The sequence below is a fragment of the Meriones unguiculatus genome, chromosome 2 (genome assembly GCF_030254825.1).
Source record: "Meriones unguiculatus strain TT.TT164.6M chromosome 2, Bangor_MerUng_6.1, whole genome shotgun sequence".
Classification (NCBI taxonomy): Eukaryota; Metazoa; Chordata; class Mammalia; order Rodentia; family Muridae; genus Meriones; species Meriones unguiculatus.
In genome coordinates this window covers 26,099,183-26,126,645 of record NC_083350.1, presented here as the reverse complement: position 1 = coordinate 26,126,645, position 27,463 = coordinate 26,099,183, and the positions used below count along the sequence as shown (strand labels likewise).

Sequence of the window (27,463 nt, the reverse complement as noted above, 5' to 3'; positions counted from 1 at the left end):
TCTAACCTAATACAGCAATGAAGACTCAGAAGAGAAGGATTAGAATTTTCTGTCTGCCTGTCCTAATCACATATGTAAATGGACGGCCTCTCAATCACATGCCAGCCTCACAGGGTCCTTGTCAAGTGTGATTCTGCAACATGAGTTTTTAACCTGTGTGCCATCTCTTTGGCTTCCCTTATTCCTCACAAGATACCCATACTTATTTGAGAGGACCCCAAGTTGCTTTCACAGACATGAAAGTTTGGGCCCTGCAGAGTGTAAGACTTAGAGCAAGAACCGCTACTATACTACAGCAGATCTTACTTATTCTTATTTTTCTCTTATCACAATTACTTGCTTAGAAGTAATAGTTACTAGTTGTTCAATATTTGATCACTTAATTACTTATTTCTACATTTGTCTAATTTATAGCTTGTTTTAAAATAGCTAGCAGAGAGGATTCTGGGTGTTCTTAATGCAAAGAAATAACAAACATTTGAGAGAGTAGAAACATTCATTAGCCTAACGTCATGATATCCCATTGTCTGTGTTTATCAAAATAGGTACGTGTAGCACTATTATTTCTCAGCTCAAAAAGTAAACTTTAAAAAGTTCTATTTCAAAATGAGAGAATAAAAACTGCCAAGCATTTTTCCTGCTCTTTCTCTGGTGGCTTCTATACAGCACCAGTGTCTGTTGTTCTCACCCGCAGGCACAGGCATCAAAGACTTTTCAGACAGATAGGAACCCAACATTTCATCCGCTGCTACAGGGGGTGGATCCTCTGTCAGGAGCTCTTCTCCATCTTAGCAGAGATGAGATTTCAAGGGCAGGAATGTGGTTGGTCAGCCTCAGTCCACTGTTGGGTTGATACCTTTGCAGTAGCCTCCTTTACCACATGGGGCAGTGCCATTTTCTATCTTTTTATTGAAAATGAATTCTTCTCTGATACAACACATACTGACCACAGTTTTCCCTCCCTCTGCTCCTCCCAGTTATCCCCCCCCACCACTTCCTCTCTCTCCCATAGCCGCTGACCCTCTCTTTCCCTTTAGAAATTGGTAGACCTCTCAGGGATATCAACCAACCACAACAAAACAAGATACAAGAAGATGAGGCAAAAGCTCGGATATTGAGGCTGGGCAAGGCAATCCAATAGGAGGAAAAGAGTCCCAAGAGCAGGTAAAAGAGTCTTCACAAACCATCTTTTCCTCTATTTTGTTACCTGGTCCATCAGATTTCTTTTTGATTGGCTCATCCTCTCGATCTTCCCATTCCACTGGACCTGCACATAAAAAGTGTTTCATTATGTAGACTCTAGATTATAGAGCCTTGGGCCATTTTCACAATTAAAGAATATTCAAAAAATTTTGCCAAAACATAAACTTGTTGAATTAAACAACGACAATGAGGTGAGTTTGCTTCATTAAATATTATAACTAACTTCTTCGTGGCTACTCAACTCAAAAATGTGTAACAGTGGTCCAGAGCTCGATAGTAAGAAAAGGGGTCAGAGTACAGTAGCAATTCACATCTAAGCTAAATTGGGAGCTGATGGCTAACTACTGCTTTTTCCTAACACAAAATAAAGACTTTTTAATAAGTAGGGAAAGCATCATTGCCCATGTAAATAGCTGTATGAAAATATGTCTCTACTGTACAGAGTAATAAAAAGATTTAAGATGTAAGTACAATGAGTAGGAAATACAGGAGAATATTTCCTTAATATCGGGTGGTAGGGACTTTCTTTAGGAAGATAATGACTCTAAAATATCAGAAATTTAGACATATTTTGATATCAAAGCAATTTCATGTTGTTCAGATAGTCGTGGATCATAAAGTAAATAAAAATACAAGCACTGAGCAGGGAAGCATGATTACAATACACCCCGGGAGCCAATAAGCCTGATGTGCAAGTAGCCCTCATCAATAGAACACAACAAACACTCCAATGGAATGGCTAAGGACAATGACAGCTGTATTTAAATCTTCAACTTCAAAGTAAAAATTAAAAAGACAAGACAAAGTAAAAATGCCCAGTATCATTAGACATGGATTAAAATAAATTCCAATGAAAAACACAAATCATCTGTCATCCCTCACAAAATAAAAACAAAACAAAACAAAAAGTGAAGGCCTTGGTATGATGTTACAAGAAGTGTGCTCCCCTTATCTGGCACATAGGAATATAAATTACTAAAAACTTATGAGGGAAAAGCTGTTAAAATGCATGCAGCATATCCTCTAGCTCTGTATTCCTACTTTTGATAATCTATTCTGTGAAAGAGCATGCCACTCTTAACATCTATCCTACTTTTAAATACGCTTAATACTTACACATGATTTTTTTGCAAGGATTCCTATAGCACTGTTTGCTGTGGTAAAATCAGGAAGCAGTTTTTTGTTTTTTGGTTTTTTTTTTTTGTCCAGTAATGATGAAATAACTGAATAAATTATGCATTTCTGTACTATGGAGCCTTTTATAGCCATTAAAAAACCCCGCAGTTTCATGAATAGTTAATTGGAGAAATGGTCGTGATACAATACTAAGGAAAGTACAAGATGCCTTTGCACATGAACTCAATTCTGAAACAACATGCCCTTGCCAAAAGGGAGAAGGCCAATGCCTCATCTGGCCAGGATGCATTTTTCTGGGAGGTTTCGTGTGTGTGTGTGTGTGTGTGTGTGTGTGTGTGTGTGTGTGTGTGTGTATGCATTCACCAAATTCTGGACCTGAATCTACTACTTGGCTTATTATATTGAATGAAGATTAAATTTATCTTTATAAACACATCAATAAAATGCAGGTGTAGTCACCAGGAGATACTAGGAGAGGGAAGGTTAAAAAAAAGACAAATTTTATAATTTGTTACATCAGAAATTTTGAGTTTTTTTAATTTATTAACTTCATAAAGAATCCACAGTTTCATTATCTTTGCACAGAATCAAACTAGAGCAGATAAACCTCCCTTCAATCACAGCATTTAATTTCCATTCTCCCCAAAAGCAGCCGCTGTTATGAATTCAATAAGGTGGGTTTTTGTTTTTCTTCCCTTATATTTAGACACTATGATACATACCCATTTGAAATATAAAATTCTGGGTTGAGGTACTCCGATTTTCTTTGTTCCATTAGTGGTTCCAATAAGTTCCCACTATTTTGTAAAATATTGTTTTTCATTTAAATAATATGTCAGGAAACTACTAAATAGTATTTGTACTAGCTACTTTTATGCCAATTTGACACCAGCTAGAGTCATTTTGGAAGAGGGAACAATAATTAAGAAAATGCTCCCACCTGGGGTCAAGCCAGTGGTGTATTTTTTGACTGATAGTTGATGTAGGAGAGACCAGCCCATTGTGGGGCCTTGCTATCTAACCCCTTGGCAGACTGTCTTGTGAGGAAACAGGCTGATCAAGCCACAAGGAGCAAGTTAATAAGCAGCATTCCTTTGTGGTGCCAGCACAGTTTCCTTTCCAGAGTTCATGCCCTGGCTTCCCCCCAGCGATAGTCTACAAGTTGTAAGATTATAATAATAATAATAATAATAATAATAATAATAATAATAATAATCCCTTTGCTCCACAGCTTTGGGTCATGGTCTTTATCGCAGGATAGAAGCTGAATTAAGAGATTAGGTTTCCAATGTTACCAACATGCTTTGGTAACATTATCCTGTCTCACAGGTACCCCCTGCAGCACTTCCTCTTTCCTGCAGAGAGCCTAGCTGCTTCCTGCCCAGCACTCACCGTCCCCTGATCCTTTGCGCCTTCCCTTCTGCTCTTCTCTTGCTAACTTTTTTTTCTCTTTCCTCCTCTGTCGGAGTGCTGTTTTAGGATCAGTGATCCAGGCTTGATAGACGAACTGAAAGGAAAAAAATGTCCATTTATTTTTCAACTTTTAAAAAGGAATTCAAAATGAAAATGAAAATGGACCTAAACCAAGCTTCTTCCATGTAAGATTTTTTTTTCTTACAAGTAGCTTTTTTCCCCTGCTCCTTCTGTTAAACTGGCTTCAGAATCTTCTTTTATTTTGCTTGTTTGTTTGAGACAGGGTCTCATTATTTGACTCTGACTGGCCTAGAACTTGCTTTAATGAACTACCTGCTTTGGCCTCCCAAGTGTTGGGATTAAAGGCATGCACCATTGCAACCACTTTGTGCTGTTCTTTTGTGATCATAAGATGTAATAGATAAGCAATTGTGGGAATAGACTTCATTTGCTGTCACAGATGATCTTCGTATAAACTCTGGGTAAAAACCAAACCAATGTTTCACTGAAACACCACTGCCAGTTTTGATACTCAGCCATGGAATTTTTCCTTTGCATTCAACAAGCTGAAACCGGAGGTTTTGATAAACTCCGTGAAAGGAGTTTCTCCCATCACAATTTTTTTAGTCAACAGCAAAATGATGTCTTTGATAGTCTTATGTACTTGGGGGAAGTAAGGGTTGCCTCTTAAATACTGTCCTAATAGCAGCTCTGAGTAACTTGAAGAAGAGGCTCTGTAGATGGGTGGGTATTTTAAAAGGAAAATAATGTCAGTGTGAGAGTGAGCTATTCCAGGAAAGCAGGGAGGGAAACTGGCGCCCAGGGTTGTTCTTGGTCAGGTGCATTTAGGAGCTGAAGACAGCTGCATCAACAATTTGCAACCGATAGCCAGGAAGGAGCAGTTTGGAACAACCCACCCTCCATATCCCCAGAAGCATGCAAAAGCAACAAAACTAAGCCTTCTACATAAAATCAGCCCCCTAGAAACCATGAAGCCATGCTTAACATGCTTAACATGCGACATCCGGGTCTCAGGGAAGCTGGGTTTTCCACTGTCATGATTAAGATGTGTAGCTAAGGGGTAGCTGTAAACCCTTAAATTGTCATTTCATGCTAGTTAATGTTCATATTTCAGAAATGTTTGGAATACACAACATAAACATCTTGGCATTCTGATGTCAATAGAAAATAAAGATTCAACTCTTCCACACATGGAAATGTGAGGGGCACTTGGTTCAAGAACAAACAAAACAAAAACAAACAAACAAACAAACAAACAAACAAAAAATGGTTCCTTTTTTCTCACTGGTAGAAATGTGAACTTTACGGGCAAATACAATTTTTTTCACAAATGTAAACTTGGTAGTATTTCTAGTTAACAAATCCTGGAGGCAAAACGTCCCAGTTTGTGCTAAACTGTACCTTATGAAATTAGAAGATGAGCTGGTGTTCAGAAGGGTCAAAGCAAGGACTGACTAGCAGATCTTTACTGAACATGTTAGCTTGGGAGCCTGCTTGTTTCTCACATGAAGTGTGTTAAAAGGAAAATTTGTACAACATAGTTTCTTTTAAAAGAAATTGAACTAATAAATAAGGCTTTAGGTTCGAGAGCAAGCTATAATGACATTTCCTTCCAGGGAAGTGTTATTTTTCTTTTATAAATGAAAGAACCCAAACAGAAATTAAAAGGTAATGATTTGTGAGCATAGCAGGCACATGAATTGTAGGATATCCTCTGTTCTGAAGAGAAAGCAAACAGCTGGGAGGGAGAGAGGAGGGCTGAGGAAGGCAGGAGTAGCAGACTTTATGAAGGGCAGGTAAGGGACCATCAATGATCTGACATGGTGAAGGGAAACTGCCTAGACTGCCTTGGGCCCTACGAGATGAAACACATCAGTGTCTTCTTGGTGAGAGGAACATTCTGGTCATGCAAGTGAAGGAAGCAAGAGGGAGCAACCACACTGTGAGGCACTTGAGTTCTTACTCTCAGGTAAGAGTGCCATTTTGAAACATAAACATTTTGGTTTTTTCAAGACAGGGTTTCTCTGGCTGTCCTGGACCTCAATCTGTAGACCAGGCTTGCCTGGAATGAACTCACAGAGATCCACCTGCTTCTGCCTCCCAAGTGCTGGGGATTAAAGGCATGTTCTGCTACCACCTGGCTGAAACAAATATTTTAAAGTTTCAAACATTTGACTGAGGGACTGTTTTGCCTTCTTCTGGTTCAGAAAAGAGTCCTGGTCCTCACTGAGTCAAAAATTAGAACTTTTTTTTTTTCTGAACTCTCAGATTACTTCACTGAAGCTTCATTTAACTGTCATCCCAGTTGGTGCCTTGCCTGTGGAGTCAGGCTCTAACTGCATTAGCCAGAAGGAGTAAGTGCTTGAAAGTAGAACAGAAAATATCTGAGGGTTCAGTTAATAGTCACTGCTCTGAGTGTGTGTCTCTGACTTTATCATGAAGTTTGTCTTTATTATTAAGGAGGAATGAGATTTGCTTTTACCAAAAGTCATTTGCCATTAAGCAAAAATGCATATATTATTTTAAACAGAAAGTGTTTCATTGGAGTGGAGATCCTTAAATCAAATTGATAACATTTTATAATTTGTCCTCAAGTTAGATTTTGACTCAGAACCTTCTTTACATTATTATCATTATTTAATAATCTGTAGCTTTGTTTTAAGCAACAAAGGGAATGTACAAATTGCAATAATTTTTAATTTATGAGTTGAAAGTCTCATGTGTATTCATAGAGAAGAAAAGATGAAGTCTGTACAGAGACAATAACAGTGACTCTTAATTAAAATCAACTTGGAATTTAAAATGAAAGCCGGTTGGAGGTTGGACTCTGTGGCTCTAGGGGGACCAGGAACTTTACAGACTCAGAATTTCAGGCCCTGTATGATGTGTGGAACCAGAAGAAGTATGGAAATGAGATCACAGGGAAAAGACAAGGCACACTGGTCTCTGTCACTATCCCAACTGTTTGCTTGAACTCAAGGACCATCGTATCATAATGACCCAAGAGTTTTAGGGTTCATGACTGGCTGAGTTTGGAAGGAAAAGGATGCTACGAAATACAAGAAGAATGATTTCTTCTTGGTGGCTTTTAATAACGAAGTGCTATGATACAGGCAGCTCACTGACTTCCACTGTGTGTCACATGAATGAACAAGTGTGTTGCTAAACTGTATTCAGAAGCACTGTTGTGCTCTGGGAGTGAGCAGCTGGGAAAGCAGATACGCTGGATACAGGAACTAGACAATCAGATCCAAATTAGGAAGCTGGAAATTTAACATGAAGCTGAAAGAGGAACAGAACCAGAGAAATTTTTAAAATAAGGTTGTTCAGGTGGTTTGTTTTTTCTTTTTTTTTTTTACCAGCTTTCTGAGAAAAAACAAAACAAAAACAAACTATTGTTTTCTCATTATTTCTCATTATACTGATGCATGCAACCAGATGTGACCCCTTTAAATTGAGATGTAACTTACGTGAGACTATAAGGCGAAAAAGTGTATCTGCATTTTCTCTTTCTATTTTTGATACTCTCTGGTGTCTACTTTAAAAAGTAGTAAAATGATAAGAAGTCTGCTTCCTAAGTACTCTTTTTGGAAGACTCAATATTTTACATCCATATGCTACTTTCATTGTACGATTCATAGAATAGAGAAAATGTAGATATAGGAATATTTTGCTAAAATTCTATGGAGCATAGAGCCACACACTACATATCAGTAAAACATGAAATACCTTTGCAGCTCTGATTAAATACTGAAGAATAGTTTTGGGAAGTTTAATGACAGACTTTGGCAAGGCTAAAATGGCTGAGGCAAACTTCCCAATAGCTCTCTACAAAGAAGGACAAAGCAAGAGTAATTAGCAGGAAAAAAAAAAAAACCAAAGTTAACAACTTAATATATGATGTCACATGAGTTTGGCTCTACAATTAGCATGCCAGTCACCGGAGCTAGAATAAAATGTGCTGGGCTTGTAAGTTAGGCAAAAGCACACTCAATCAAAGCATGTAGACCATAAACACAGTGAAGATGGTCCACGTTCTCTTCTTTGCTGTACGGTAAGTGGTGGTTAGTACAAAATCCATTAGATAAAAAGGCTGTTAGTATTAGGTCATTAGTATTTGCCAAACACACCCACTCATGCACACAAACATGGTCTCCAAATACAGAGAGGAGCAATGGAGGCAGAGAGACAGCATCACACCAAGGAACCTCCACAAATCACTTGGTTCTTCAATGTTGTCAGGAAGACCAGGTGAGTAAGCTTGGCCATTTATGAAGGCCTGTCTATGGAACAGTGCATGGCCTAATCATGGGGTTTTCTGGACACCTTTCTATATGGTCTGTACTGTGACAAGTAGGATGTAATTCTTCCAGCCTGTGGTCCAGAGGTAAGGAAGACATGCACAAAGATTTCACCCCCTGTGTACTGACAATGCCTCATCTTCAAGAAGGATGATTTGTCCCTGCCCCCATCAACACTGTTGGCTGGTGGATCAGAGCTGGGGCTTGAATCATCAGGTTCCTGAACAGAGAGATCTCAGCTGAAAAAGAAAAGCACTGGGCTGGATGTTTATGGCTGTTATTTAAATGCATTCTGATATCATTAGCAATGCAAATAAGGCTAACTTTCAAAGGCCACTGCAACATTTAAGTGGCCATTTCAAAGGAGAGCATGTGCTTTATTTGTACAGTAACTCTTTCACACAAGATGTGAGCCCAACATTCAAGCAATTCGAAGTGACGCTGAGGAAGCTATCTACTTGCAATAGAAATTCATTTTGTTTAGGACATCAAAAGATGCTTTGATGTCAGGACAAGTTTCTGACCCATATCCTGTTCATGTGGAGTAGTAATCACAACATTACTGAGAGGGATAGTCCTGCAGCTTAACTAGGAATACACAATTTCAGATGTCTGCCAGAGGACTCCAAGAGCTGTATCACAGGAACACAGAGGCGGTCATCCAGGTCTGTGAGCAAGACTTGTCAATTAAAAAACAACCACAGCATTTCTAACTAGCAAAGGGCATCTTTGTCCCTATTCCTCTAATTACCTGGAATGCTGACTTCCGTGGAGGTTCTTCATCCTCCTTTTTGACTTCCTCTTCTTCCTCCTCTTCACTATCCGTTTCAAACAAATAATAATCTCCACTCCTGACCACTAAGCAAAACAAAATATTTGCTTACTTCTTGAAGAAGACATAAGAAACCTGAGGGGTTATTAATGAAATGCCCCCCGCCTAAAGAGACACAGATGGCTCTCAAGAGGACCACAACAAGAGATGTTCGCAGGAGAAAACAGATGAAAAGAACCCATTTTAGTTAAGTATTACACAGTGCTGGCATGGCTGGGTCTACAGAGCATGAGGCCTTGTCTGTGCCATTTAAGAGATTGGTTACTCTGAGGTTGACCTGGGAATTTCTTCCTTCTTTACTGTTTTATAGGGATGAAACCATTTGTTGTGGAGATGCCAAAATACTTGAACACTCTTGCTTCACAATTTGTCAATTTTTATCATCTAGACAAAGGCCAAAGTGAAGTGGAAGATCTGGTGTGGTCTGTAAGAGACAAACCAACCAGGGTGATACAGAACAGAAATCAGTGCCACCAGCTTCTACTTCACTTTAATACTATGCAGACCTGGTTTCTCCACATGTAACACACGAGGCAACATAAGACAAGACACTTGGAAGAGTTAAAAAGAAAACAAAATAAAATAAACAACAAACACATTGCCACAAAGAGGGTACATAACATCAAAAAACAAAACAAGAAAGTAACATTTTCTCTGACTACTTCTACATATAGCTATGGGACTGACTGAAGACAGCAGCCTTGGGCCATAGGGTTTGGCTCTGTAACACTTCTGGTCAACAAGCCATTCCCTGGAAGCATCATGAAATTCAAGGGGAACTATAATGACCATCAGGTGCAAAGCACAAACAGTATGGCCTGCTTCTGCCTCATCTGACACTTGCCCTGCAAGAACATAGAGTCTATGTCAGGAGTGGGAACAGAGAAATCAGAAATGTCTAGAGACTTAAAGACATGTAGGAAAATTAGTTTTTATGTGTTTGAAAATGTTTGATCTTAATAGAGAAAAGAGGCTCCCTTATGATGCTACAAGAATTGTACCATCACTGTAGGAAAGCATAATCATGTTTTCTAATTGTATATGGAATGACAAACTACGGAGGCATCTCTGAGGTGAAATAATGTGGTGTATTAAGTTATTATTTGGATTTATACCTCACGTGGTAAAACCTCAGTTTGAAAACCTCAGTTTGTTTAAGACAGTTGCTTGAATGTCACTAGCTGTGGTTAAAAGTTGAACAATTTTGTCTATAGTATCAGATGACTCTGAGCCTTCATTCAAGAAGATTACAGAGTGAATGAATTGGGCCTTATATCCTTGAACAGAAGCACTGTGATTTATTATTCATATTTTGAAGAAAAAAAAAAAAAACAGGCCCAGAGAAATGGATCCAGGCCTGAGGGAATCAATGCAATACAACATAAGGTAATAATAAGCAAGACCAAACCAAAGTTACAGCATTACATTTGACAGTGAGGAAGACCATTAAAGTAATGCCTTCACTTAAGCTGAGAGATTTTGCAGGGAAGTTTTGTGGTCTCTACATTACATGGTCATTTGGGACAAATACAGGGCAGTATGAGATAGAACATTTTACCCTCATTATAGGCACTAAGATCAATGATAGCTAAAGTTGTATTCAATCATACCTTCTACCACTTTTATTCATAAGGTTGACTTAAATTATTTTCATCTCAAGTATTGAGTTTGTCATTTATTTTTGTTACACAAACAAGTGGAATTGGTACACTTGAAATGATGAAATATTTTTAAAGTCTCCTATTCCTTCATAAAATATTGTTGAAGAAAAACTAGGAAAATTAAACACTTTCTTTATTGCATGCTGCTAATGATAATCTTAAAAGTCCTTCCATGTATATTAGTGCAGATGAGGATAATGCCTCTAGGCTGTGTCGAGACACAAATCACAGGTGAGCATGTCACTGATAAATTACTTAAAATGAAACTAATTTTTAGAACTCGTGTCCACAGAAACTTGGCCCTTTATTTCAGATGTGTATAAACAAAGCAAGGTTAGCTACTGACTAAGGTTGTATGGAACTGATACAGAGACACACGAGTAGGAAGGAAGGTACCATTGAACAGCAATAATGCAGTCCTGGATGTGCACATCGGTTTGGAACTAGCAAATTTGTCACCACAACTTGTTGTGACATTCTTGCCACTGACCAACAATTTCAACAAGCATTGCCATCAACAGACACTGCAACTGCACTTAAACTCAACATCTCTCAGAAACTACTGGAAAGTCCAGCCCAGTCACTCAACAGATAAGAACAGGAGCTTCTAATAACATTCTTCTAGATCTAAAGATAAGTGCTAGAGCACCAAAGATTAAAAACAGCCAAAGACACACAGTCTTTCCCTTTTGTTTCTTTCAGACTTGGAAAAGAAAGTTTGTTACGTGGAAGTTTAGTACCACAGTCAGGATATGTTGTTTCCAAACCATGTGTTACAGACAGCCCTGCATTATTGCACTGTGACATGTTACCACAGAGCACACGGAAGTGAATACCAGAAGAGTTTGCTATAATGAGGGTGAAATGAATCAGAAAAATCTAACGCCATTAACCATCACTGGGAGTTAAGTTGTTACCAATGTGTAAGGTGACTACCAAAGACCATATCCAGTTCCAAAAGGGACAGACAACCACAGTGACTGCAGTGGGAATTTACCCAGCTGAAGGACAAACATTTGTGTCCATGATGTGATTTCTGAAATGGATAGGTCATTCTAAACTAGCAAAGGCCCTTTAAAGACAGGAAAGTAGGCACAGTTTACTTGTGACTTGATAGAATAGGCATTTAGTGCTGTTTACATGTTCTTAATCTGACTAAAAGGCCAATGAACCACAGACAGAGGATCCACATTGGATTTCAGCTTGAACCTTTGAACTTGGGCAGAAAATCACATGGAGTTCTTTGTAACTATCTCTATTTTTATTTTAACCATACTGTTGAAATTCAATATTAAGGATTAAATGTAATTAAATCCAAATACAATAAGCAAATTTCAAATTTTGTGCTATTTAAATCTCCCTGCTGATTTTAGAAAATCGCTTCTAGAGTGAGAGAGGCAGATTGCAATCACTGTGACGCTCATAATTCAGGATAGGAAAAAAACTGGGATCTACTTAGTTTTCTAAAGGTTTCCTACTGGCAGAGTTGCTCTCAGCACTGTGTAATTTTCTTTGTCTGATCTGACCAGTTATAGTTATGGAGGTACAGAATATGAAAAAAAGGGCTGAAGATACTGTATGTTATTTTCAAAATAATAATCGCTCACTCTTCTATCATTTTTAAGGAATTCACGAAGACTAGATATTAGTGGATCACGCCATTATGAAGCCTTTGGTACTGGCTTTTTTTTTTAACTAAGCAGAACAAATAAAGCCAATAATGTCTGTAATCACACGTCCATTTTTATCATTAGGAGGGAAACACATTGTAGTTTATGTGGCTATCAGACTCTGTTTCTGGGATTTTGCTATCAGTTAGTCACATCTGAGGCTATGGTGTATTCTGAACCTGGGTGTTTGGGGTATTGATTGAACCATTTTTAGGTGGAGAGGAATTAAAATACAATATAAATGCATTTTAGGCTATCCCTCATCTTTATATTAAACCCACTTTTAAAAACTCTTAAATGCAAATGAATTCTGTAAATGTAACTTTTATTCACCAGATTGAATTGTCATCTTGGAGGCTTACTGCTGAAGAAGCTCACGCTTTCTAGAACTTTCTGATTTCTGGCTGGTTCAACTCAGCTGTCCTGGCTCAAACACCCCTCCAAGCCAAATGATTCAATCTGCCTTTTCTCAGCTTCTTACTCAATTGCTCTGCTTGGCCTCAAATAACTCTAGCAATCTGTTCTAATCTTCTGGCTCCTTCTGATTCTCTCAACTGACTCTTCAGAAACATACAAAGGAACTCTACTGCTCTGCACTCACTCAAGCGAACTTCACTGAACTCAACTCCACTCAACTGACCTAACTCCCCACTGACTGACTCAACTGTATGGAACAGAACTGACTGATTTTAACTGACTGAACTAAACTCAACTCTCCCAACTTAATGGCCTCCCCCTGTAATCTCTTAAGTAGCCTCCTTTTCTTGTGCTGTTCTTGTGAAAGTTGGACATATCCTATTCTGTCAAATCTTTCTCTGATTCGTTACTTTGTCTCTCAATTAGATATCACTAATTGAGATTTGGGATTAAAGATGTATACTAAAGGCATGTCTATATTTCAACTATGGAGATTAAAGATTTTTAATCCTGCCAGAGAGATTCCAGCTGGATCACACAGATCTAAGTCTTTGAATATGACCCCTTGTCAAAGTAGCCATGTTGCCTGATTAAATCCAAGCTCTGGGAAGACAGGGAGAAGGGTTCATTGATATCCATGTCTGGTGCCTTACAAAGGGGGTCCCAGACATTTTTAACAGAGCAATTATCCTTCAGAGTCCCAGAAGGAGTCAAAGTTATCCTTAAGGGTTTTAAACTACACAGTGGATAGGAGCAATGCTCCGGGCTGCAGCTTTAGATAGCACACCCAGTTCTCTGCTTTCTGAGAGAAAACTCTCAACACCACAACTCTGTCTTTCTTTAGGCAGCATGCTAATTTCTCTGAAATAATTGATCCCTGGGGACCCAGAGACCCGTTATCACTGTAGTGTTCTTACACTCTAACCCCTCTATCAAGTCACAAGGGTCAAACCATGCATGGGACACACAAGTCATGGGGAGCCTGAATTCTGGTCAAGGATATAAGGGTTAGAAGTGATGAGACTGGAAGAGGATCAAGAAAACCTACTGGAAGCATGATCAACCCAAGGTCGCCACCACTGCTTTTTTTTGCCCTTGGCTTTCTGTTTGTCTGCTTCTCCTAAAATGAAATATGTCCAGATATTAATTCTTAGGAAGTGAGCACACAAGTTTTGAAAACCACGTTTTAACAACTCAATTGTCAAGTCTAGATAAGTTGCAAAAACACATCAGAGGCCAGGAAAAGGAAGTCAACTAACTATAAAGGTAGTCATGTACTAACAGTCCACCACGGTGGTGAACACTAAACATTCGTAACAGTATGCTACATGCTCATTCTCTTCCTAGGATCTGAGGGCATGTAAATAAATATTAAAAGGAAGTATTCTTTGTAAAAAAAAATGTGTCTTCTGCTGATTTTTTTCATTAAATTAACATTAAACAATCATTGCCCATTTTTAAAGAACCACTTAGTGGTAAGTAATTCATTAAAATGCACCAAGCACAGGAGCAGAACTTTCTCTTTTGATTACTTCAGTACATGATTGGAGGATAGTTACTGGTGATGAAGAGATTCTAGGAACTTGAAAGAGACCATGCATTATAGTTCTATTCCCTTAAGTAGGAAGGCATGCAGGCTCATATAACAATACTGTTAAAACTGTAATAAATAAATAAATCTATAATAATATATAATACATTGTATGTTTCACAGTAAATTTCATTGGAATGAGTAATAGCTGAAATCTGAAATATAAATATTCACAAGTGACATAAAATATGCATGCATATTTAATTTCCATGTTGAATTTATAGAAACCAAAAGCGATGTATCTAAAACTTCTTCCCTAAAGGAACAAATTAAGCAAAACTCATGCTACTAATTTAGTTAGAATCATGTCTCTAAACTAAACCAGGCTGTTTATTGAAGGTATCACATTGAAAAGTAGATGCTTGCAAAATTATTCATTCACTAACTATGCACTAATGAGGCAAACATGTCCATTCGCCTTGGGAGCATGAAACACAGTGAGACTCTTGGCAGAATGAAAAGGAATGGTGCTTTACAGCCCTACCAATAGCATGCTGTTCTCAGATGTCAAAGCACTCAAGGAAGAGAAAATGTGACATACTTTCATCATCTTCTTCTGAGAGTTTCTGGATGTCCTGGCCTTCCCCTGACTCCTGGGTCAAGCTCAGCATCCTCTCCTTACCCTTTTTGTACTTTTGTTGCCGGGCTTTGATGCGATCCATCCTGTAAATAAGGCAACATTAGTAACAACAGGAGCACATGCGCAGTAGTCATGCCATGGTTAGCACTGTAGACTCACATTGTTATCCAAATATATGAATCCATGAATGAGCAAAGTGGTCTGTTTACTTCAAAATACTTGAGGATTATGATATCATTGCCTGTTAGCAATAAATATCACACATATTATCTCTGTGTGTCACACACACACACACACACATACACACACACACACAGAGAGAGAGAGAGAGAGAGAGAGAGAGAGAGAGAGAGAGAATAGAATCTTGTGTTTCATAGATACTGGGGTTAGCAATATGATCAATAGCCATGATGCTAAGGTTTAGCATGAAGCCCTCAATCCCTTGATATCTGTTCTCAATTTCAATCACAGCCATCTTACAACCAAAAGTGTTACATTATTTTTTTATTTTATGTGAATAGGTGTTTAACCTACATGTATGTATATATGTGTACCATGTGCATCCCTGGTGGCTGCAGAGTTCAGAAATGGATATTGGATTTCATGGAGTTGGAAACTGGGTTCTGGGAATAGATCCTAAGTCCTCTGGAAGATCAGCCAGTGCTCTCAATTGCTGAGCTATCTCTTTTGCCTCAGCCTTATGCTGTTAATCACATACAAAGAGTTGGGACTCACTTTTGGGAAGTGAGAGACTTCTCAATGCAGCCCTGCATTTACTCTTCCACTCAGTCTCAGCTAGAAAGGATAAAACAGCTGCAGCACACTGCATGAACATTACGGCTTGCCTATGCACCTTAGGTCTTTGTGTAAGTAAACATTTCAAGGAAAAAAATCTAATTTATATGAGGAAATACCTTTTAAGGTAAGAAAATGAAGACCTGAGGTCATGGGGGAATGAGGCCACTCTTCCAAAGTCAGGAGACTTTCCTGGAAGAGTGGGACAGGGCTTCTACTTTCTTGACAAAGGTGACCAGGATTCAAATTCCATGGCTATTAGCTTGTAAATACTAATACTCAAACTACAGATAATTACCAGTTTTTAGAAGTTCCACTCCTTGCTAGAAATTTCATTCTAAAAAAAAATCTTCTCAATTGAACTCTTAAATCTCCCAAGCCCTGTCAGCCCATCACTGTCCCATCCAGGATGTTGTTGCAGGAAAAGCTTGAATGAAACTGCGAAGAGATTAGTCATACCAATGCTGCTTCTTGCTACTGTGGACCCAAATATCAGAGCTCATCCATTCTCCTGTGCATGTGTTGTATCATTTTAAAAGACGCTTCTGAAGCATGCTCCAAACTTATTCCCTGGATACACAAATGCAGTGAACACACTCCAAGACTTTATCAGTCTTTACAAAAGCCACAGAGGGGACAACTGTGTACTTTAATTGAATGACACCACATGGAGTTTCAGAGACCAGCTCAGGACTCACAATAAATAATCAAATTTGTGGTGCTTCTCTGCCCTTTTTCACGAGGGTGCCTTTCCCACTTCCTGGAGCTCACATCCTACTAAACTGCTTTTATCTTCAGTGTCGGAATGTTAGCGCTGGATCTTCACAGAGTGATCAACACTCGAGATACAGTTGTGTAGCATCCTAGGAACCCCCCTTCATTGTTAGAAATAGATATATTTTTTCAGGGATCTGAAGTTCCCAAGAGCCAAGACTCGTTGAATAGACTGATCCGAACTGGAAAGAAGACAGAGAACCAGAGTGACACATGGCCTTACTGTCTCTTCAGCTGATCCATGGATTTTTTCTCTTCTTCAATTCTTGCCTTCACAGCTTTCACAATCGTAGCCTGGAAAAGTTCAGCACCTCTAAAATAAAATTGGGAGGACAGAATAAATCATCATTCTTGCGGCTGTTCATCTTTTCCTGAAAATCATCATTACGAATCACAACTCATGACATCCTTTTACTGGGGCTGACAGAAGTCACTCGCTCCTTCTGGATGCCCTTTTTGAGTGACTGAACAAGAGAAGAGTAGCCCCTTGGGAGTAGGTGGGCTGCCTGCCACACAGAATTTATCAAGTGGCATGCACTTCTGTAGAGGACCTTGCTTCAAGCTCCTAGATTTCCTAGAGTAATGGCTCTCAGCCTTCCTGGATTTCCTAGAGTGCTATGGCCCTGTAATACAGTTCCGTACTGTGGGTTTTGATCCCCAACCATCAAATTATTTTTGTTGTGACTTAATAACTGTAAGTTTGCTATTTTTAGGAATCTAATATAAATATACGATATGAAGATGGTCTTAGGCATCCCCTGTGAAAGGAGCTTTCAGCCATAAAGGGGTCAGGACCCACAAATTGAGAACCACTCTTCTAGAGGGACTGCTGGAAATAAGGCAGAAGGTTGCTCAGCTTCTCACACATGACCTAACCATTGCCATCATTTTTCTTGCACGGCAGTGAAAGGAGCACAGTCCTCTTGACAATGGCATACCTGTGCTTGGGTCCCTTCCTTGTTTTCTTGCCTTGCCTGCTACCTGAGGAATTTATGTATTGTTCATACTTCCATTGGTACAAAATTCTCTCTCTCTCTCTCTCTCTCTCTTTCTCTTTTCCACACAGTTGGGTGCATGTGGAGACCGAAGGTTGACATTGGTATTGGGATATCTTCCCTAATCACTTTTCCATATTATTTTAAAAGTATTTATTTTTTTATTTCATTATATGTGTTTGTGCACAGGTCTGTGTGAGAATGAGTACAGACGTCTACAGAGATCAAAGCTGACAGATCCCTCTGGAGTTATAGGCAGTTGTGAGTCAACTGACATGGGCACTGGGAATTGAATTTAGGTCCTCTGCAAAGAGCACTATGTGCTCTTAACTATTGAGTCCACACCTCTCCAGACCTTCTTCATTATTTTTTTGAGACAGGATTTCTCACTAATGTGGAACTCATCATTTTGGCTAGATTGGATGGAAAGCAATTGCCGGGATCTGCCTGTTTCCAGTCTCCAGGGCCAGGGACATAAGTGCACAGTGCCACACTTGTATTTTTATATGGATGCTGGCATCTGGACTCAGGTCCTCATGCTTATCGGCAAGCACTTTACCCAGTGAGCATCTCCCCAGCATCAGGTGCTGGGATGGCAATCTGATAGACACACCAAAGCTCTGCTAATCGGGGAAATGAAAATGGAGCCAGGTTCACCTCGTGTTTTCGTCTGTATACCTGGTCATCACTGTTCAGGGAGGAAAAAGGCGACAATTGCAAGTGGCCCAGAGAAGAAAATCATGTGGGGTAATGGTGAGACTAAAGAGACGGGAAGCATACGGCAGGATAAAGCAGAGGAATAGAGAGATACCCAGCCCCGTGGTCAGCGGCTGAGCTTCCTTGGGAATTACCATGCTCTTCTCATAGTGGCCATGTTAGTGGACATTCTCACCAATAGTGTATAATGGTTCTTTCCTTCTTACCACATTCTCAATAACAGAGTTTTGGGTTTTTCAATCGGAGCCATTCTCATGGGGTGAAATGATGTCAACGGTAGGGTTGTTGTTGATGTTTGATTTTGGGTTTTTTTTTTTTTTCTGATGATTTCTGATGTTGAATACCAGTCCATATACTTGCAGGACATTTGTGTCTGTTCTTTTCACCCCAACCTCTCCTTTTTGGATGCAGAAGGTCCAGTGAGCTCTCTACCACTGAGTTTCATCCCAACCCCCATCATATGTTTTCTTTTGTGGTAGCTCTGTTCAGATCATTTGCCTATTGTGTTACTGATGGTCACACAGTTCTGTGTTAAGACTGTTTCAGATGCAAAAGCACTTGTGTCAAGTCCTTTACGGGATGCTTTCTCTAAGAGGGATTTTAAATGGCTTTGTAAGTTCTGCAAGCAATGTCAGATAGATAGAGAAGATTGAGCATTTTTTACATTCGGGCAAGCTGTCGATGGAAGAGGCCTGACCCACCTGGATGCCAGGATCTGAGAAGCTTTTATGTCAGCCACGACATGCAGGAAATAATAGCTCATGAAGACTCTTCGCTGCAGCAGGAGAAAGGCGAAGCAGATGCTGTCCCAGATGATCCCCGCCTCCCCGCTGGGCAGCTTGCACTTAGAGTCGTCTTCAGCTGAGACATCAAAGCAGGGAAGAACCCAAACGGAAATGAACACCTGTTGCCGTCCTTGTTGAATACAGTTTACAGAGCCAGGATCGGGAAATTCCACAGGCACAAGAGTGGAACCGGAATGTGCTGACTGAGTAGTTCACAAGCAAAACTATAGATCTCGAGCCTCAGATCAGCATGAGGGCCCCCAGTGTACGTCTGACATTGGGAGGCACAGGGAAAACCCTGAACATTCTTTCTTCAAAGACCATGGAGAATTGGCAGCTCAATGGCAGGTGAAATGCTCTAATTTAGAACAGTCCTACCCAGGGGCAACTGGCTTGACCATGAACACAGGCTAGTCTAGCAGAAGGCTGTGACAGCACATTTTATAGTAAGTAGCAATTTCCAGAGAACAGTTTAATCCTCTGCTAAGTACAGCCTGAATTTGAAGACACTGCCAGTGAGTGCGCTAAATAGCCTTGCTGAGCATCATGGGAGTGCACAAGTCACCTGACCCATCTTTTTACGATAGAGGTAGGTTGTCTCTGTAGGAGAAAAATCACCCCAGAAATTCCTGGGCTCTTCGCAGGTGGCTTTCTGAACCAGAAGCCCCCTCAGTTTCTTGAAGAGAAAGGGTCTGGAAGCCTGAGGTACCCTGAGGACTGACCATTCTGACTGGAGCAACTTCAGCTGTGAGAAGGTAGCTGGAATTGTTTTTAATCCTATCGGGGAAAATACACAGAGGCACCTGTAGTGCGAGCACCTTGTGTTAGAGGCTGCAGCTATAACACAGGGCAGAGTTCATCCCTACCTCCATCTCATCTTTTTTTTCTGTGTTTCCCTCTAGGTTTTAGGTCAGAACAACACAGCTGTTCGTCCTTTTGTACACTTCTTCTCCCAAAAGAACCTCTCATACTTACGCATTTTGTAGCCTTTCACTGTGCAGGCCAGGCTGAAGGCTTGGATCAACCAGCAGCTGTTTCTCACTAGTGCGCCAATGTAGCCACAGGCTCCTATCTGAAAATAAAAGGAGGAAGGCAAACCTCACGCTCTGAACCCAGACAACACATCTGATGGGTAACAATACCAGTGTGCAAGAGGTCAGCAGGACTCAGAGCCACTGAGCCCAGGAGGATCCTGTAGTGTCTACGACACTGGTCTCTGCATCGAATGCATACAGGTAGCATTAGCTGCTCAGGGAGCAGTGTAAGTTCAGGGGAAATTCCTCTCGGCGAGCACAGGAGGTATGATGCTTCTGCACTCTTCACAAAGGAAGCTGGACTACCGTAGGTCCGTCAAGCCTTAACCTTGTGGGTCTGCACTAAGACAAGGTCTTTGATTTGGGTAGAGTTATTTTCTCATAGGTCACGTGACTCAAACTTATATAGATCCCTACAGGGTCACCCCAGATCTAATCTTAAGAGTAGAGTTCTTCGGGCTGGTACATGCCTTAGAGTGTGATACATGGTCCTCACTCACACTCATGGATACCACATCCTAGGATTTCACCAACCTTAGGTAGAAAATATTTGGTGTGGGGGAGAATCTGTATCAAACCTACAGGTTCTTTTCCCTGTGGTTACCCACTAAACAGTGTAGTAGAACATTTATTTATGTATTGGCTGCCTGTATATTTATAAGTCATCTGAAGACAATGTGAAACACACAGGAGGGATGTCTGTGGGCTCTACACAAACAGTGAAATACAAGGCAGCTGAGCGCCTGAATTTTTGGGAGTCAATGGCTGAAACCAATCCTTCAGAGAGTCCAAGGAAAGTCTCTGTGTGTGGAGGCTTGTTTGGCCAATCCTCAGAGTAAAGAACTCGTTTCTGTTGATTGGTACGTAGTTCTTTCATAGTAATAAATGCCTCATACCAATTTCCAATCCCAAGTTATGTCATTTAAACATTTTCCACTGCAAGTCAGCACATAAATGCTCTTGGGTCAGCTGTGCAGATGGCTTGGAAATGAGCATTTAAACCTAGGCGCTAATCCCATGCCAGAAAGTTTTTTTTTTTTTCCCTCCAGGCAGGGACTAACCTCCTTTGTAGTCTCTAGAAACTTTCAATATGTTCTTGTTTGTTTCTCTGTTTGCTTGCCTCTGAAAGCTTCTTACTAAGTTTTCTAGGAAAGATAGTAGACAACTATTTTCTGTTCGCTCCCTGATAACATTGTAACCAATGAATGCTTTATAATTATTTATAACAAAGGCTATCTTCCCTTTCAGAATGTGAGCAACTCAAAGGAAACACCTGAGTCCTACTGATACCTGGATCTTCAAAATGTAAAACTGCTTAGCAAAAAGCTAGCCTACAATGTACATTTGTAAAATGAATAAATCGATGGGTAGATAGGTGGGTGTGGATGGGTGGATGGATGGAAGGAAGGATGGATACAGATATGGATGGGTAAATGAACTGATGGCTGAATAGATAGGTATGGATGGATGGATAGAGGAATGAATGGATAGAGGTGTGAATAAACAGATTGATGGATGGGTGGATGGATGGATGGATGGATGGATGGATGGATGGATGGACGGGTAGATGGATGGATGGGTAGATGGATGGATGGATGAATGGTTGGATGGATGGGTGGGTGGATACAGGTGTGGATGAAGAGACATTGTATCCATGTATTCTTCACGATCACTGGTTTGGAGCTTTTCCCATGGGATCAGCTTCAGAATGAGCTAGCATGCTGCTGTCCTATCTCACACCCCTGCAACTACCCTCAACATCACTCCCTTTGAAAAATTGTGTAATCTTAATTAAAACCAGTTTATTGTCAATTAGAAAAATAATCCTTCAATAGACTCCACACAAAATGAATAATTCCCAATAGTCTGACAAGTGAATGCCTAGTGAGTTCATAAGAAAGTAGCGGGGGAAGAAGCAGGGACCATCACAGCACTGTCCAGTTAATGCATGACCTGCCACAACCAGGAGGCTCATCAGTAGAACCAGAGGCTCCAGAGGCTCATACAGCCCAGTGGAGAGGCACTGACTCCCTCAGCTTATAAAGGTTGTTGGTTGAAATCCCATTAGTGGCCTAAGTGATGGGTGTGATTCTGGAGCTATCCCTAAGCAGGGTATGTATTTGTAACATTAAGGTAGAAGTTACCCCTGACCACAGCAAGCAGTGTGCACTGTTGCTCTGCCCTGCATATTTCCCCCACATCCTCATCCAGATGTCTGCATTCAGAAATAACCTACTGCTGAATTTTCTCTCACATCTCTGAGTACATAAAATGTTCCTGCATCTAAAATCCCTTTCTTCCTCATTTCTCACATGACAGGACATTCCAGAGAACACTCAGTTTGTCTCATACTCTACAGTTCTTTCTAGGCAAGAGGGTTCCTTTTTGATGAACACAAGATTTTAGAGAGTTCAGTGACCCTGATTCAGTCATAAAAGGGCCACTTGCTGGCAATACTGTGAGAGACAAAAGCTTGTTCCTCAGGAATGATGGGGTGTTAAGTGGTAAACCATTTTAGATTTTATTTGTTGAATGCATCTCCTCTCATCATGTGAACCCAAATAGGGAAAAGGAATGGAAAATACTCTCCTAACATTGTAAAACCAAGAGTGGCAAGCAGTCATTGAAGCCTGAAATTGCAGCATCTTGGCTGGGGCTTTTTAGGGGTCCCGTGAGAGGCCAAGGCTTGAAAAGTCACACCAAGTGGAGTGTTTATTCTCATGCTGAAACCACAAGTGTGTTATGTCGTGGAAGCCACTTACTGACAGGATGTTTTTCATGGTGATCACAAACACGTTGTACGCAATCAGCCAGTCCCAGTAGCGTAGGATGCTTTTGATGGGTTTCAGTAGCAAGTCACCCCCAAAGAGGAGGAAATAGAAACAGGCCACCAAGTAACCCATGCAAAATATGCTGATCCTGGTTGTTCCCGTAATGAAGATGATGGTGAGGACGAACCAGAAGAGGTAGCTGAAGATGATTACTTTGGACATGTCCAGGTAAGATCTGGAAAACAAACCCCAGGCAATACAAAAGTAACTGCAACCCGAAAGAAAGTCAAGAACTTTTCTTTAAGAAGGGAAAACTGCTTATTCGACATTGGACTATACAGGAAAGCAGTTTCCAAACTGTGTGCGGAGCTCTGTGCATGCTACTGCCTGCCGCATAGGAAGACCCGACATAGCCAGTATCAGGTGGCAGGTGCTAACATCAGCTGGCCAGTGTTCTCTGCTTAACCACAGCCTCTGAGCGTTTGCTCTGGAAGCCTTTCCTCTTGCGTTTAAGGAAAGCCATCAGAGAATAAATTCTGGATTCCCTCTTTGATTAATGGACTGTGATTTTGTAGGAACTTAAGAAATCATCTCCATGAAGCATGCTCTGGCCTTGGCCTTGCCAGCAGTGTTAGGGAACAAGCTGTGCCTTGATGCATTTATCAGATAAGTGAACTTTGACATTTACTGATTTTAAGAGTAAAACAGCTTTTTTTTTTCTTTCTAAACTTACAACTATAATCCTCCTCTAGTTTTCTAAACTGAAAGCAGAAGGGCCGTGCTTGTGATTAGAAAACCTCCTATATTCTTACACAGATAAAGTGGAATGTGGCAGTTTATGCCCCAGCAGGTGGCTTGGAGGCGTTACTCTCTGGAATGGCTCAATGTAAGTCAAGCATTGGAATGGAGTCTGGCACGTAAAACAACCTGGCAATGGAATCTAGTTATGGGCGCACTATATAGGTTTAGGGCTATGCAGTTAGGGGATGAGAACAAGAACAAAAACCAGTTAGAAAGGCCTTTGCCCCCTGTGCTTAAACTTTAGAAGAACAGATAACACAGGTGCTTAAAATGACAATGCTAGGAAGTGGCTGATGCATGTCACACATCTCTCGAGCCAGAAGTTGGGACACCCCACACAGAAGCATGTGTACTCTCAGTGCTGTCTGCCTGCCTTTGCCCGTATCTTCCCACCAGCAGGAGGGGACTAACCCTAACCCAAGAGCCTCAGAGGCTAGAGGATCAGGCCCAAGTCCCAAAGCCAGATCCCACAGTGCTGTTAGGCTACTACACTGTGGCTGAAGTGAGTCTAAAAGGCTTTCCTGGATGCAGAGAGCTGGGGAGCCTGACACTAGGCAGGTTTCTGGGTGAAACTACATCTGGAAAATCCAAAATACAGAAAGAATGCACCAGGAGAGAAACTGGGCTTGGTTTACATCAAAATTCCCAAGGGGAAGCTCAGGAAGGCAAGGCTGAGTATCACCTGACTGGGAAGAGGGAGAGACAGGCAGAGTGCTGCAAAGGGTGCCCACACAGGACAGAAGCAGTCAGGGCAGCACTGGGAGCTTCATGCTTCAGGCTCTTGAACACACAGGTGAGGAAGATGGAAGATGGGGATGATAGAAGTGATGAGGAGGGATGGGAACGAGGGGGTTAAGGAGGGACAAGGATGAGGAAGGGGTGGTAAAAATGAAAAAGGGAGGCAATGAGGAGGGACAAGAATGAGGAGGTGCAATGGAGATGAGAGGTTTGAGATGAGGAGAGATACGTGGTAACTAAGGGAGGTGGGGGATAGAAAGGGTAGAAGAGGGGTAGAAAATAGAAAAAAAGTGGAATAAGAAGCTGGATAGAGAAGGAGGAAGAGGAAGGCAGCTGAGGACTGGAGAAGGTTCTTTCTGGAGAGATGGCTACTTGTATTTGTTGGCCTAATACATTTTCTGTTGGAAGAGACTGAGGACATTAATGGCATTCTGTGGGGTACAAGCAGGATCTCCTTTGCCCATGGTACACAGAGAGCACTGCAGTAAGGGAGAACTTTGAATGACATTGCACACAAAGACTGCCTGTAGAGCGATGGAGCTGCTGTCACCTGCAATGAATGAAATCCGGTACAGGGTTATGCTGGCTGAACGAAGCTGCATCGAGGTTCATGCAAATCTCGACATTGTCCCCGGCCATGATGCGCACAGCTGCCTTGTTTTCGTCCTCAAAAATCTGTCGTTGTAAGGAAGCACACAGGAGCAGCATGAAGTCATCTGGCAAGACAAAAGCAGCCACTTCTCAGGTTCTAAAAACACCACAGTCACCATGTAGCTTGTCTGAGCCTTAGTTCTTAAGTAAATTGTGTCCCCAAAGAACATACTAGCTTCTAAGGTTAAAACCAAGTCCCCATTTCCTGATCTCAGCATGGAGGCAAGAGAGTGAGTAAAATAGACACCCAGGCTGGCAATGGTGGACATCTGGATGTTGTCATGTCCAAATGCTAGGTGACCGCCTCCATGAATCTTTGGGTGTGATGCATTTTTCCCTACCAGGAAGCCACCGGAATGCTGGCTTATCCTTTCACATGAGCCAGATACAGACATTTCTGTTCTTTTGTTCTCACAAGTTCCTTTGCATTTGCAACCAGACTTTCCTCAGTGCTCACACTGAAGTTATTCGAGAGCAGGTGGTAAAGTTAGGCAGCTGGTGAAAGGACATGGACAGGGCTTTGAGCTGCCCAGAGCAGACCTCCTGGGCAGGTCTCTGGCCTATTCCCAAAGCACAGGCAGCCTCCTTGTTTTGAAAATCAACCTCAACCTTCAGAGGCAGGGCAGTCGCTCTGGAATTTTCTACAGCACCGCCACTGGAAGCCTTGCTCCAACCATCCCTTTGCTAGTTGTCCTAGAAGGCTTTGCAAACAGCTCTCCTGTGACTCAGTCTGGAGGCTCCCCATGGCTGCCACAGCCCTGTGCTTCATTTTGGTCTACCTGCCATGGTGGCTGGAAATGGAGTCAATGTGCAAAGCCCCCTCTCTAGTCTACCTATAAAAAAAGACAGGAATATATGAGGAGAAATACTGAAGTGAATAAGTTACTTCAGTGTTGATTTATTCATTTTGCAAATGGAACTGAACAAGTAGAAGCTATTGGAGACTCAATATTAATACATAAGACAAGCATCATACACGTGGGAAGGTCAGTGGGGGAACGAAGGGCACTGATACCTACCACATGAAATATAACGAATAAACATAAACCCAAATACCTACATTCTGTGGTCCCACAGCAGAAACTTACAAACAAGAAACACAGGGTTGGGCCGCACAATGAAATCCGGAAAGTACAGCCACTTGATGATGTTATCATTGAAGTTGGCGCCCTTGAACCTCCATGGGTAATCTGCAAAGGGCGAGGATGAGCAGGCACAATCAATCCCCTGGTGCATCTCTGCACTTCTCAGTGGTCCACTGGTTATGGCTGTTGCTAAGAGGCAGGGTGCTCACCTCGGCAGGGGGCAGGTGGGATGCCAATACAGACGAAGTACTGGAAGGTGATGATGCAAGCCAGGAAGCAGCAGTACTTGGGCCAGACCTCAGCGATGGCTTTTCTTCTGCGTCGATACAAGACACCAATCAGCCAACAGGCATGAATCATGGCATAGAAATCCATTCGCTGTCCAATTACATTCACTGACATTAGGAAACAGGTCTGGATAAGGATTGTTAAGAGACAAGAGAGATTGGGTTTATCAGAAAGGGAAGTGGCATCAGAGACCAGTACTTCTCCATCTGCCTGTATGGGTCCCCAAGGAGTCTCACTGTTGAGTGTATTTTTATCATGAAGGTAGAAACACTGAATCACCACTCCTGGGAGATTGGATTGTGCCTTTCATAGTAACTGTTTCAGCAGCAGAGAGGGTGACAGCTATGATGCCCTTGTGAAATATCATCATAGTAAATTCGTTCCATTATAGATTACCATTCTAGAATTCCGCTGTACCACTCACTCATTCCTTCATCCTCATTTCAGGTCACAACAGATCACTTCACAGTTTACACATGCAAAATGAACACAAAGAAAAGAAAATCTATTCTATTCTTAATAAGAAACCAAGATGCTAGTAGGTTAAATGTTTAGCTGTCCCAGGAGACCCAGGGGCCAAGTACACTGTTGTGGAGTGGTGTACTGACTCTGGCTTTTGAAAATTCCAGCTCGAGCTAAGTTGACATATTGGCATCAGTGGCTTTGTGGATCCAAACTGGAGTTGCATAACAAACCTTCAGTGACCAACACGTCCAAAGAAACCATTTAAATGTTCACGGAAAGAAATCAAACACACGAGCAAGAAAACTCACCTCTAGGCCAAACTTGTAGAAGAAGTAGTTTATGAAATATTTGGCACAATTGATAAGCCCATCATCTAGATGTAACCTTGTGATGTCATGAAAGATAGTTTTAGACACTGGAGCCGTCAGGTTGTTCCGGCCTCGATAGTATTCCTGATGGCGGTAAACGGTGACTTCAAAGGCCAAAATCGCCAACATCAAGAGATTGTTCTACAAACAGCAAGCAAGATGCACATCTGTGTACACCAAAGGCGTTGTGATTTGGTACTTCTGACAATTATAGTAAATTCTTATTTTTAATTCTGGAGGTCTAAAAAGGCAGTTATATTAGATGTCGCTTGTAATTAATATAGTATTGAGCCTATTTGTCTTCTTTACTGAGGCCCCACCTTCATTATGAAAATGGGGTAACTGCTGTGGCAACAGAATCCAATCTCTC

The 27,463-nt window shown here is 41.1% G+C and overlaps 1 protein-coding gene across 4 annotated transcripts in view; it reads right to left on the bottom strand.

Annotated features, from left to right (window-relative positions):
* The window catches only part of Piezo2 (piezo type mechanosensitive ion channel component 2), a 358,636-nt gene that overhangs the window by 39,643 nt on the left and 291,530 nt on the right, over positions 1-27,463 (bottom strand). For 3 of the 4 annotated variants that reach the window (XM_060377181.1, XM_060377180.1, XM_060377182.1), the window contains 13 exons: positions 27,034-27,234; positions 26,182-26,386; positions 25,976-26,077; positions 24,787-24,952; positions 22,689-22,932; positions 19,868-19,964; positions 18,809-18,968; positions 16,619-16,708; positions 14,788-14,909; positions 13,704-13,775; positions 8,827-8,933; positions 3,733-3,847; positions 1,208-1,267 (listed from right to left, as the gene is read on the bottom strand). In XM_060377181.1, coding sequence (XP_060233164.1) covers positions 1,208-1,267; positions 3,733-3,847; positions 8,827-8,933; positions 13,704-13,775; positions 14,788-14,909; positions 16,619-16,708; positions 18,809-18,968; positions 19,868-19,964; positions 22,689-22,932; positions 24,787-24,952; positions 25,976-26,077; positions 26,182-26,386; positions 27,034-27,234 — 1,741 coding nt within the window. Of the gene's footprint in view, positions 1-1,207; positions 1,268-3,732; positions 3,848-7,503; positions 7,603-8,826; positions 8,934-13,703; positions 13,776-14,787; positions 14,910-16,618; positions 16,709-18,808; positions 18,969-19,867; positions 19,965-22,688; positions 22,933-24,786; positions 24,953-25,975; positions 26,078-26,181; positions 26,387-27,033; positions 27,235-27,463 lie in introns of all 4 variants that reach the window. The other variant, XM_060377179.1, reaches the window with a different exon arrangement.